This window comes from Gossypium hirsutum, chromosome D01 (genome assembly GCF_007990345.1).
Source record: "Gossypium hirsutum isolate 1008001.06 chromosome D01, Gossypium_hirsutum_v2.1, whole genome shotgun sequence".
Lineage (NCBI taxonomy): Eukaryota > Viridiplantae > Streptophyta > Magnoliopsida > Malvales > Malvaceae > Gossypium > Gossypium hirsutum.
The window spans coordinates 34,777,955-34,792,042 of NC_053437.1; the positions used below are offsets into that span (position 1 = coordinate 34,777,955).

General features: G+C 32.0%; 1 protein-coding gene across 1 annotated transcript; it reads left to right on the forward strand.

The window, feature by feature from the left end:
• Positions 1 to 3,842: 3,842 nt before the first annotated feature.
• Positions 3,843 to 6,045, forward strand: LOC107961672 (probable serine/threonine-protein kinase PBL28). The gene is made up of 7 exons (XM_016897749.2): positions 3,843 to 4,020; positions 4,103 to 4,290; positions 4,440 to 4,638; positions 4,718 to 4,881; positions 4,952 to 5,056; positions 5,392 to 5,514; positions 5,605 to 6,045. Exons 1-7 carry the CDS (start codon positions 3,951 to 3,953, stop codon positions 5,830 to 5,832), a joined length of 1,077 nt encoding a protein of 358 aa, XP_016753238.1. The 5' UTR covers positions 3,843 to 3,950; the 3' UTR covers positions 5,833 to 6,045.
• The last annotated feature ends 8,043 nt before the right edge of the window (positions 6,046 to 14,088 follow it).

The following is a 14,088-nucleotide window of genomic DNA, read 5'->3' on the forward strand; positions in this document are numbered from 1 at the left end:
AAAGACAATTGGAAATTTATTGGCTTGTGTAAATAACTCTTTGTAACTCATTGTCTATTAAACTCAGTTTCTGGCCTTCAATTCATCTTCATAACAACTGTAGTTATTTCTTTCTTTAATGCAGATCCATGTAATAGCTGGTTCAAATAATTAATTCACCTATAAACACAATTAATCAAATTAAATGGTTATAGCAATTAATTAGACTAGAATAGATTAAATGTCGAAATTATTTAAGCAACTAAAAATTCAAAACAACTTAATTAATTAAACTAAGTATTTAAGCAACTAAAGAAAATTAAAACAACTAAATTAATTAAACTAAACATATTAAAAGTTCAGTCCAGCAATTATTTAGCTAAAATTCAGCATGCAAAAAGCTGTATGGAACACATGGTGTTGAGCTCCATTTTTGCTTGATGAGTCCGACCACCTCCTCTCCCCAAGCTCGATCAATGTGATTTGCAATAGCGTCGCGAAACTTCTTAGCACGAGATCGAGTAATGGCTCCTTGTGGCAACTCAATGGAATCGACCATAGTTTCCCGAGCTAGGATCGCATCAAACGCTGATCATGACTTTTTCAACCACCTTTTCATCAGACAGCTTTTCACCATAAAGTCTGATTTGGTTTACAATAACCATCAACTTGGTTTAATAATCTTTAATCGGCTTATCCTCCTTCATTTCAACATCATAACTCTCTTTTTAGAGTTAAAAGTTTTGTTTTCTTCACTCTATCACCTCCCTCATAAGTTTCCTTGTGTTCATCCCAAATAGCCTTTGGTGTTTCAAGATCCATAATGCTTGTGAAAATGTTATCTACTAACTTGGAATGAATGCATGTTAAAGCTTTATCCTTTTTCAAGATTTCTTCATCATAGGTTTTGAGCTAAGCAATGGTGGGATTTTATCTCAGTGCTGGTGGATCTTCATCAGTTTCTACAACCTTTCACAAGCCAAAAGATCTCAAATAAACTTTCATCTTAACTGCCCTAACATAATAATGAGTTCAGGTGAAAATAGAAACAGATGTTGAAAGAGCATTAGAAGAAGCCATAAAAAAAACACTCAAAAATAGTCATAGAAACCTTACAGCCCTCAAGAAGAAGCTATGAATATCACTGTTGGTGTAGTTTTTGTTACAGAGAGGAAGAGAAGAAGAGAGAAGAATAACAAAAAAAATTTTGAATAATAGAGAAGTTGTGTCTGTTCAGCTTCTCCCACACACAAAACCTTTTCATTAAGGAAAAAAACTTTACAACTGCTTAACACTTCAGTAAAATAAAAACTTAAAACATAAGTAAAAGAAACTTACAACAAAAAAATTTACAACAGCCTATTACTGAAAGCCTAAAGTAACTGACATACAAAAACATATATTTTGATTTCCAATATCAAATTCAAAATATATCAACAGTAATTACAAAAAAAAACTGCTTAAAGTCATATGGCTACCACTTAGCTAAGATAGAACCTTTTGAATCTTATTCAGGTTTTATGTCATAATATTAAGGTAATGTGTCAAAAGTTTTATGGTAATTGAGTTGTTCTGTTACACCGTCATTGCATGCTGATGTCTCTTGTTTACAACTTACAAAATTCCTACTCCCAAAAACAATAAGGGGAATAAGATGCATAGGTTTTGAAATACTATTCGCATATGGGGACATTATTGTAATCACAAAGAAAAAGGGTACATATTGATATTTGATTTAGTCTATTTATTTATTTTACGAACGGTTTCAAAGTTTATCACATATTTACTTGTAAATGTTTTTTAATTAAATTTATATTTTAATATATTATGAAACTGAATTTAAAATTTCACTTAAATAATCTGTTCTATGATAAATGATTGTTATTTTGGATTTATCCTTTTCTAAGAAAGCACCAAAAATAAATGGGTTTGAATCAAGTATATTTCTATCAAAATGGGTCCACTTCACTGCCAAATAATCAGGTGAAATATCTACTTTGGTTTGGTTTGAAAGAAAAAGAAAATTCTTTATACGATCAAACAGATTCTGTTATAAATTTGAGAGCGGTTTTAAGAACCGATTTGATCATGTAATGCGAATGTATCGGCATCTTATGTTGTGGTAAATAATGATTTATTAGGGTGTTTAATTTTTTTTAAGTTCATTTTAATCTTCTATTTAATTTTTCGTTTATTTAGTTTTTACATTTGCATTCATTGTCAAATTACTTCAAAGTAAATAGAAAAATTAAGTTTATTAACTTTGATGATGTGGTGGCATCCACATGGACTCGTATAATTATTTAAATTTTTAAATAAAAAAATTATGATTTTTATATATTTGAATTTTTAAAATATTATTTTTTTTGAAGTTTTGAAATTTTAAAATTTCAATTAATTGTTAACGTGACATCCATGTAACATTTCATGTGTATATCATATTGGTAAAGTTAATATTAATTTGTTCATCCATTTTGGAGGTGATTTGATAAAAAAATACAAGTTTAAAGACTAAAAGAGACGAAAAATTAAATGACTAGCTAAAATATTTTTTTATAAAGTTAGAAGGCCTAATAAGTTATTATACCATAAAATAATTATGGAGATATTTTAATTTGTCATTTTAATAACAACATTTTGAGCTTTTTCTAAGTAGCGAGAGATGATCTGAGAGGAAAAAATCATAGAACTCTGGAACTAAAACAAATAAATGAAGACATACTTCCATCCGCTACCTTCGATCCATGTAAGATTAACAAATGAGTAAAATAATCACAAAAATTAAACTGTATCAAAATCCCAACATGAATAAAGCAAATATATTAAACGTCGTTGTGTCAGGTTTATTCCATTATTAATTTTTTTTTATATTTAGTTGGCTAAATTATTAAAATAATTACTTTTATTTACTTTAGATTAATGTTTAAAATGTGACGTTTTAATCATTTACGTAATTAAATTGTAATATTTTAGTCATTGAGCCGTTAATTGCCGTTAACGGTAAGGTGATGTAGCACGTTAATTAATTATTTCAAACAAAAATTTTAGGTTAATTTATACAACCGGTTCCCATATTTTTTCGTTTTGAACAAAACAATTTAATTTTTTTCATTTATATATTTTTAACTTTCTTTTTCTTTTCTTTTTTTTCCATTCTCTTCTGCTTCTCCCTCTACTTTCCTTCTCTTCTCCATTTTTTTAACACAGTTCTTCCATTATTTTTTTGAACAATTTAGTCTTTTTGAGTAAGGCAAGTTTGTAGACTAGTTTTAACAAATGGAACACAAAGAAAAATTAAATTAAAAGAAATGAAGAAGGGAGGAAAACAAAAGGAGATGCAAAAGAAAATGAAAAATGAAGAAAGAAAATGAAAAGTTTAAAAAACATAAAAGAAAAAGATTAAATTGCTCAAAATGAAAAAAGAAAAAAAGGGACCAAATGTAAAATTGAACCTAATATTTTCGTTTGAAATAATGATTTAATGTGCCACGTCAGCTTACCGTTACACCATTAACGGTTCAGTGACAAATGTTACAATGCCATAACGTAAGTGATTAAAACACAACATTTCAAACATAAGTTATTAAAATGTAACTAAACTCAAATAAAAATGATTATTTTAATAGTTTATCTACTTGTTAACCAAACCAAATTAGCCATCGAAAGGTAAGCAAGCAAAGCAAAGCAAGACCAACTTTTTCTTCACGTTCAAGTACATCTCTCTCTAGTTACCTGTCTCTATAATCTGAAATAAGGTAGTTGGACAAATGTTGTCGAGTATTCTCTAATCTAACTTCCCTTGCTGCATACGTACTCTTTGAGAAGATTTTTGTACTGCCTAATCTTTTCTTTAAAATCTGATGTTTTCATGAGCTCTTATCTGTTTTATCTCTGTCCATTGTCTGTTTCATGTAATATAATCCGTCAATTCAATCATCAAACACAGATAGATCGATCCAAGGAAGAGACAAATGCCTTTCGGTTTAGTCTCAGCATGGAACAAGCGCCGAAGAAGCAAGCCCCAGGATCATACTGACCCTTGTATGTTGCTGTGATAACCAGTTCTTCATCCTTAGATACTATATTTTCTTTTTCCTTGTTTTGAAGTTCCAACATGTTCCAGGGATTTATAAACCAGTAGAGTACTGGCAAATTGAGGATCAAACATCCAGACCATCGAAGAGACGCCATGGATCATCAGTTTTCACACTCAAGGAGATGGAGGTGGCAACATGCTCTTTCAGTGATGAGAATCTGCTTGGAAAAGGAGGATTTGGCCGAGTCTACAAGGGCTCCCTGCGATCAGGAGAGGTACATTTATGATTTTCGTAATGTTGTTTCAGTATATAATCGCTACTGGAATAAGTCAGTCACATCATTTATAGAGCTATTCTGATTCCTGAACAATATTGAGCTATCCTGATCCCCAAAAACATTTGGTTTCTTTGTGCATTCGGGAGGTTGTTGCAATCAAGAAGATGGAGTTGCCGTCATTCAAAGAAGCCGAAGGAGAACATGAGTTCCGTGTAGAAGTTGATATCTTTAGCAGACTTGACCATCCAAATCTGGTTTCGTTGATAGGTTATTGTGCAGATGGGAAGCACCGGTTTCTAGTCTATGAATACATGCAAAAAGGGAACCTACAAGATCACTTAAATGGTCGGTTTTCTACTCAAATCTGTTTCCAGTCCAGTTGCTCACCTATTCAACATCTATCAAAGTTAAACTGCTCCAATAGGTATTGGGGAAACAAAAATGGATTGGCCCTCAAGGCTCAAATTGGCACTTGGTGCTGCCAGGGGACTTGCTTATCTCCACTCTAGTTCTGCTGTTGGAATCCCTATAGTTCACAGAGATTTTAAGTCCACCAATGTTCTTCTAAATGCCAACTTTGAAGCAAAGGTAAGCAAAACTTGGATACATTTTCATGAAGCATTGGCATTGTAACAACTCATTTTTCTACTTTCGACAGATATCGGATTTTGGACTAGCCAAACTGCTGCCAGAGGGTCAGGAGACTTCTGTTACTGCCAGATTTCTCGGCACATTTGGCTATTTTGATCCTGAGTATACATCGGTATGCAGTTCATGTCACATAATTTTCCACTACCTTTTACATGATTTTACTCTTGAGTGAAGTGTGTTCAATATAATCTTTTTTATATTCTTTGTTTTTCAACCACTATTCTATACTAAAACTTTTGAGCTTCATGCATTCAAATCATCCAAAGACTATACAATTATGTACGCAGAATAGTTGGTAACTCTAATATCCGAAAGGAAAGAGATCTTCTACAAGCAAATACATCATACTTGGAGACTCAATAAAATATAAAATTAGACGTCAAATTTTTCTTAACTAAATTTAAATAGCAATGGTGTTAATTTGTCATTTATCTTTTTTGGTGACAGACTGGAAAACTAACATTACAAAGTGATGTTTATGCATTCGGAGTGGTTCTTCTAGAGCTATTAACAGGACGCAGAGCTGTAGACATAAACCAGGGGCCAAATTATCAAAACCTTGTACTCCAGGTATGTAACAACCTCTTATTCAAACAGATTAAGGTTCTAAAGTTTTCAAGAACTGCGGCATATTAACCATGTGGGCGGCCCATGTTTCAGGTTAGGCACATACTGAATGACCGGAAAAAACTACTTAAGTTGATTGATCCAGATATGGGTCGAAATTCATACACCATTGAATCTATAGCTATGTTTACAAAACTGGCATCACGCTGTGTCCGTGTTGAGAGTGGAGACCGACCCTCGATGCCAGAATGTGTAAAAGAACTCCAATTGGTTTTCTGTACAAATGTAAAAGGCAGAGGTTTGGGTTTCAGGATGGGTTGAAAAATGCAGATTCTTTACCTGCAGTGAAACTTATAATATCAACAATAAGGATGCTCTGAATTAAGAGGAAACACTATTACCATGTGAATTTGATAAGAGGCATGAAAATTACAGAGTTTGGGTTATCTCTGAGTCAAACGTTAAAACAAAACAAGTTCGAGAGTGGCTTCATGGTAAAGAGCCTGTAAAACTTGAAGCGATAATATTTCCTCACATTTTTGTTCTAGTCTAGCAGGACCAGTTTGTTTGCTAACGTTTTGCTTAGCGCAATAAATCCTACACATCATATGCATATTACATAAACAAAGTGAAATAGTAAGTATTCTGCACGGAATAAAATATGTCAACAAACAGTCCACTTTATATTTCATTTTGGGCTGTGAACTAGAATTTAGATTTCGGTTTAGATTTTAAAATTTTAATATTGAAATTTATGATTTCTAAATTTATTATTTTCAAATATTTTATTGGGAATTAAAATATTTTTAAATTTAAGAATTTGAGTTAATCAAAATTCGTTTATTGGATAATTCAGATTTAGATTTGGATTTCAACAAATTTTAAATCTTAAAAATATTTTTTTAAAATTTAATTATTTAGTAGAATTTTGAGCATGGTTATTTGAATTGGATTGGACCGGATGGCCAAACCGGAAATTAATTGGGGTACTGGTCCGAAGAAAAGCATTAAACCGATTAATTCAGGAACCAATCTGAATTGATTGAACCAGAAAAAAACCGGTTGATCGAGTGGTGGAACCGGTTGAACTAGATTTTTTATTTTTATTAATTTTTTAATGATTTATTTAATGGAGCTAGACGGGTTGGTTGTACCAATCAACCGCTCATACTAGCCAAATCGATTGGACCGGCAAATTGGTTGCCTGATCAATCCCACGACAATTTTAGTTTTGAAAACCTTAATTTTGAATGAAACAAATGTTTTTTCTACTTTGTTATGAACAATTTAGGATAAAATCGATTGCTTCTATATATTATTTTGAAGAGCCTTTTTTTTTTTGAATTATACCTTGGGGAACGGAATGTAACTTTCCATTTTTATACATTTTTTGGGTTAAAATATTAAAGAAAACTCTCAACTTTTTCGTATTATGTATACAAGTCATTTATATTTTGTTTACGCCTAAAGAAAATAAGATAATTTGATTTTTACTTAAATAAGTGGACTTACTTTGGTATAAATTAAAAGTTAGGTGTTTATAAATTGAAGTTGTGGAAATTATGCTATAAATGAATATTTTGAATACGTATCCTGCATTAAATTACATGCATGAAACTTTAATACTATTTTCAGAACTAGATCAAACCGGCCGATCAAACTAATTAGATTGGGAACTAGCTAAGATACTAGTCCGGAATAAGGGGCAGACTAGTTGACTTGTGAACTGATTGAATCAATCAGATCGGCTAGTCGGACTGATTAGATTGTTCGAACCAGCGATCAAACCAATTGAACTGATTTTCACTATTTTTAATATTTTTTATTTTTAATAATTTATTCAATCGAACCGATCGGATCGGTTAAATTGAAAACTTGTGGTCTGATTGGTTTACTCATTGATCCGATTTTGAAAACCTTGAGCTTCGTTAAGTAAAATTAATTATTTATTGTTTGGGTTTTGAAAGTAGTGTAAGAGAAGAAAGAACATAAATGTTTCCATATTTCTTTAATCAATATTGGATTTTAGAAATTTCAAGTTTTAAAAATAAAAAATTTAACTCTTATGAAATTGAAATTGGATTTCCAATTTTTTATTTGTTATCCAAATAAAAAAATTGAATTTTCAAATACAGATCCAAAATTTTTTACCCAAATCATGGTTTCCTAATTATGAAAATGGATTTGGATTTTTTCAAATTCAAATCTATTTTTTTTATCCAAACAAAGAATTAGGATTTCCAAATCCAAATCCAAATTTTTTTAACCCAAATCATGATTTCCAAACAAGCTGAAAAAAGGACGCCTCATTTTCTCTCTTTCTTGTTGATGGGTTCCAACTAAAACAATGTAGTATTTAAATGTTATTAAGCAGAGCAGGAGAGACAAATCTAGTGAATTAGAAGTTCACTTAAGATTGTTGATGGGAAAATACGGTTTTGGTATTTGACAATGGTTCACTTTGAGGTTGAGAGTAGAATATGGTTTCCTAAGAGATAAGAGAGATGAGATTTTATTGTTCTCTTGAGTTGAGAGAATGAAATTGCTGATAGGAAAATACGAATTTGATGATAGATAGCTGTAACACCCCTAACTCGTATCCGTCGTCGAAATAGGGTTACGAAGCATTACCGTAAAAACATAACTTAAAATTAATCATTTCCAAACATTTCATAATCATAGAAAAATCCATTCAAATATATGCATATCGTCCCTTATTCGAGCCCTCTAGGCCTTAGAAACACTTTAGAATTGATTCGGGACTAAATCGGAAACATTTAGAATTTTATGGAAAAAGATAGAAAATTTCACACTATAGGGGTCACACAGCTGTGTGGGCTCACACGGCTGAGACACACGCCCGTGTTTCAGGCCGTGTGGACATTCGAAGTAGGGACACATGGCCATGTCCCAGCCCGTGTCCGTGCCCATGTAACTCTTTGACTTGGGTCACACGGCCAAGCCACAACCCTGTGTGCTAGGCTGTGTAACTCTCGAAATGGCCTCACACGCCCGTGTGTTAAGTAGTGTAACTGCTTGACTTTTAACCCTTTGAAACCTATAGGGGACACACGACCATGTAGCATGGCATTGCGTCACACACGGCTGAGACACACGCCCGTGTCTTAGGCCGTGTGGACAAGAAATAGGCCAATTTCAAGCCATTTCTTTCACCCAATTCAAGCTCACACCTACAAGCCATTTGCACAAATAATCAAGCTTCAAAACATACCTAAAACATCAAAAGCTACCAATATATCCGTGGGATAGTGTGATAGGTCTTCGACGAGCTTCCAAACTAAATGAGCTTCCAATTATCTATAAAACATGGGAAAGAAAACTATGTAAGCATATAATGCTTAGTAAGTTTGTATAACATAAAACATAACTTACCATTTCATTACATAACATTAAAATTTAACATGATATAATCTAACCATTAGCTTGGCACAAGCCTAAGCACAAACACAAACACATGTTAGCATACTCGAAAATAATTCATATGAAGTTTAACATGGATAAACATTATACTTGAGCATGATTCAATTGGATTTATCATCCATCATAACATAACATGTTTTTTATGTATCTCACGATTTCAATGTACTTCATAAATACATGTCTTGGTTCATATTGAACACTTACCATTTCCTTTCAAATTCATGTCCGTTGAACCATTTAGAATATTATCAAATACCCGAGATATCTCACACAAAATGTGCTAAACATATAATCATAATCTTTCCTTTCTTTTGCATCATTGCTCACACTAGTTGTGAAATGGGCCTACTTTAACAGCCTGAAATAGGCCTAAACGGAATAGTGGTTGCGAGACCACGAATCTGAAATAGAAAAGTTTATTGTGATTAATTTTTATGATCTATCGATTGATTGGATGCATGTGTTAGAATATCGATAAGAAATTTCAACGATTGCATGTCTGAATTGCATATTAGGGTTTAATTGGAAAAGTGGGTAAATATGAGCTTTAGATGATAAAGGATGTAATAGAAGTGCATAATTGAAGTAGAGGTCCTTAAATGGTAATTAGACCATTATATTTTCATGGACAAAAATGGGCATGCATAGATAAAAATAACTAAAGTTTTAATGAAGGGCATTTTAGTCATTTGGTAATATAAAGAATTAAACGGGAAAAATATGGCAAAATGTGCTCATCTTCTTCCATAAGGGCTGAAACTTCAAGGGACTCCATACCTAGGGTTTCTTCACTTTCTCAAGCTCATAGTAAGTGCATCCAAGCCCCGTTTTTACTGTTTTTTTACGTTTTTAGAGTCCTTGTAGCTCGGTTTAGCTTATTCTACCAGTAATTCATGTTAGGGTTCATATTTGGAAAAATACCCATAGCTGAAATGTGTCTATTTTGATATTTTATGATAGAATATGAAGTTTGAAATTATGTTAAACAACTTTTGCTAGGCGATTTTAAATGAAAACGAGTAAAACGACATAATCGATAAAAATACCTAATGTTCAAAAGTAAATGTTAGAGTGGGAATTTGATGTTTCCATAGAAGGGAAAGATGTTCAACATATCATAAAACATAAAAATAAGCGATGAAGTTTAATTTTCGAGCTTTGGGGAAAAAATGTAAATATGCAAAAGTTTAGGGGCAAAACAATAATTTTACCAAACTTCGAGTTAAGGACTGTTTTGATGAATGTGAGTATTAATTAAACTAAATTTGCAATTATAGATCAAGAGGAACAAAATCTGGAGTTAAACCGGGGAAAGAAAAAGGTTGAGGATTAAGTTGCTAGATTTGATCATATTTTGTACCATGGTAAGTTTATGGTAAATAAATGCAATATTTCAATAATTATTATTAATGTTGTTATTTTCTAGCAATTATGTACTTATTTCATGAAATTATTTAATGTTGACTCAAGTATGAGATGATAGATAATCAGTGTTAAAAAGTCCCGTTGAAACATTAGGAATGTATCGGATACAAATGTCATGACATTAGGGAGATGAGACCCCGTGTAAGACCATGTCTGGGAAATGGCATTAGCACTATTGAGGTTATGAGAGGTCCCATGTAAGACCATGTCTGGGACATGGCGTTGGTACCGAGATGAGAGGTCCCCCGTAAGACCATGTTTGGGACATGGCATGGGCACCAATATGAGAACTCCCATGTAAGACCATATTTGGGATATGACATTTGCAGTACAGGAAACATCCCATGTAAGATCATGTCTAGGACATGGCTTTGGCATGTTATTATCAGATAGGAGACCTGAGTATCCTTATTATTGCAAGTGGTTCAACAGACTAGTAAATAGACTATGTTACATGAAAGTTCAGGTAAAAACATAATAAATAGATTCAGGTGAATTATAAGGGTTAAGAATATCTCAGTTATCAGTTGAGAAAAAAAATTTAGCAAGGGAAGAGTAAGTTATAATCATGAGTTATTTAAGTAAGCAAGTAAGTAAATAAGTAAGAGAGTAAGTAAAGAAGAAAGAAAAGATCATGATACTTGATCATAATTTATGAGTATAATTATTTATGATAAATGTTGTTATTTATTTGCTTGTAAACTTACTAAGCTTTATGCTTACCCCCCTTTATTTTCCTTCTTTTTATAGTATCACCAAGCCAATTCGAGAATCGTAAGGGCGTCGAAGATCGTTTCACACTATTAACAGACCATCTCGGTATTTTGTGATTCGAAACGTTTTAAGTTATGACATGTATAGGGACTTAGTCATTTTTTGTGTGTGTCCTTATGATATGGCTAATGAATAGCATGTAAATACTTGATAATGATTAGCTACTGAAATGGCTATTTAAGAACATCTTTTGGTGCTATGTATGCCTAAATAATAGTTAATACAAAGAAATTATAAAAGAGTAAAAATTTGCAATGAAACAGTTTTTGGACAACAGATTTACGAGACTTTGAAAAATCACCAAGGATAGTAGAAATGAAATTAGAGAGTGAATGAGATATAGAATTAAATATTACCAAGTCTATTTTCACATGAAAGAAACGGTGTAGGCAAAGGAATTTTATATTTTGTAATATTTGAATTTTAGTGAGACAAGGTCATAATGGTTTTTGAAGTCCCCTGTTCTGACTTTAGGAAATCATTAAAAATTGTACAAAAAGAATTATGAGTCATAATTTATATTTCTAGATTCCTTAGTGAGTCTATTTTCAATAAAAACAAGCAGAAGATCCATATGAAGCCTGTATAATGAGATAATTGATTTCTAGTGAATAGAGGTCAGAACTGTCAGACAGTGAAATATAAGAGACTTTAACGAATTAACTGTACTATTTGGCTAACCCAAAAATTCTGGAAATTTTATGATAAGAAGATATATGAGTCTAGTTTTAGGAAAAAATTACAGATCTAAGTTCTAAGTTTTGTAACTCGAGTTATAATTAAATTAGTGATTGTCACGCAAGTGGACAGTTTTATTGTACATAGTGAAATAAATTATTTTGATTTATTTATGTATTCGAAAAATTTTTAATGTTCCCAGTTTGGACCCGAATTGTTTCTGTTTCATGTTTTAGGGTCTTGAGGGCCCTTTTTAGGGACATATTGATTGAACTTGAGCGAATTAATTTTAAAAGCAAAATTTATGCTCTGAACTAGTAAGTTAAGTCAGGTAACGCCTTGTGCTCGACTCCGGAAACGGTATCGGGTAAGGGGTGTTACACTACTCACATGAGTTGTGGGTCGAAATGTAAGCTACATGATGCTGCTCACACGAGCTGTGAGTATCCGCAACACATGCCAGACCTCACCCATTGGTAGAACATTCAAGACTAGCACCCGAAATATGGAAACCCTAATGACATGTCATTTGTATCCTACGAATTCCTAAGGTTCAAACGGGGCTCGATAGTCGTCTAAACATCGTTGGATTTGCATTAATTATTTACATAACAATCCAAAATTTACATATAGCTCAAAATATAACATTAAAAAATTATACAATTACACGAACTTACCTCGACAATAAAGGCGTAGAAATGGAGTCGACTAATCCTAAGTTTTATCTTTACCCTGATCTAAAGTCGTACAAGTTCTATCTTGATCTAAATAAATAAATTCAATCCATTTAATATTCATTCTATTCAATTCAATCAAAATTTCATATTATTGCAAAATTATGCTTTTGCCACTATTATTTTGATTTCTTTACAATTTAGTCCTTAAGCTCGTAAATTGAAATTCATGCAATTTCATCCCTAACCCAAGCTATCCAAATTTAATATAGATCCATAGAAACTCATACAATTCATTAATTCACAATTCCACCATGTATGTTTACATATTTTACCAATAAATCCCTATTTGACATTTTCAACAAAATTCACTCAACAAAAGTTGTTTATTTATCAACAATGATTCATTTTCTTCCATCAAACATCAAGAATCATATGCACACATTCATGGTAAAACCTTAACCTTTTAATTTTTTTTGTAAATTATTCCCTAGGCTAGCTAGATTAAGTTACGACTTTAAAAACATAGAAATCATTAAAAACGGGATGAAACAACACTTACATGCACAAAGAAGCAATGGCCGAACCTTCAAACACCTTCAATGGCGTCTCCTAAGTCTAATTTTGGTGGAAGTGATGAACATAAAAGATGATACTTTTGTCTTTTCTTTATTTTACTATCATGTATTTATTAACTTATTTAATCTTATTATTAACCTTTTAACACACTTATTTAGTGTCCATAAATTTCCACTCAATATAAAAATTGTCTAATTACCATTTAAATCCCTGAATCATTAATTTCATATCCATTTGGTACCTTTAACTTATAGAACTCAAATTTTACACTTTTAATAATTTAGTCCTTTTCACCAAATTAAACATGCAAACGATAAAATTTCCTAATGAATTTTTATACGACCTTGCTAATATATCATAGACACTAAAATAATAATAAAATAAATATTCTTACATCAAATTTGTAGTCCCAAAACCACTGTTTTGATTTCATTGAAAATGGGTTTTACAATAGTGGTTCACTCAAAAGTCGAGAGCTGCAAGAGGTCTCCTAAGAGATGGAAGAAAGGAGGTCTTATCGTTATCTTATGTTGAAAGAATGAAGGAATCCCTTAACTATGCCACGAGAAAGGCTTATATAGCCTCCAAGTCCTATGGGACATATGTAAGGCATGTGAGGGCCATACGTAGATCGTGTATGGTCTACTTTTTAATAGCCATGCAACATTCGACGGGGTGAAATATTAGCAAGATCACCTTTGAAATTGACCTAACGAAGTCTATACACATAGTAGTCAACTTGATAAGATTTTTCAAACGCGACAAAGATATACAACAATAACTCTAAATAAATGTTATAAAGTTACAAACTTTGCCATGGTTATTAGTTATTGGCAAGGTCACCAATAATAGTAATTGATATATATAATAGTTATATATTAATTGGTAAGGTATATTAGTGACGGCTAATCACAAAGTATTACACTGAGTTTCATTTTTTACCTGCCAACATATGATGGCTTAAGCTTCACCTAGTTACACACTTATAGTGATAGTGATGGTAGCC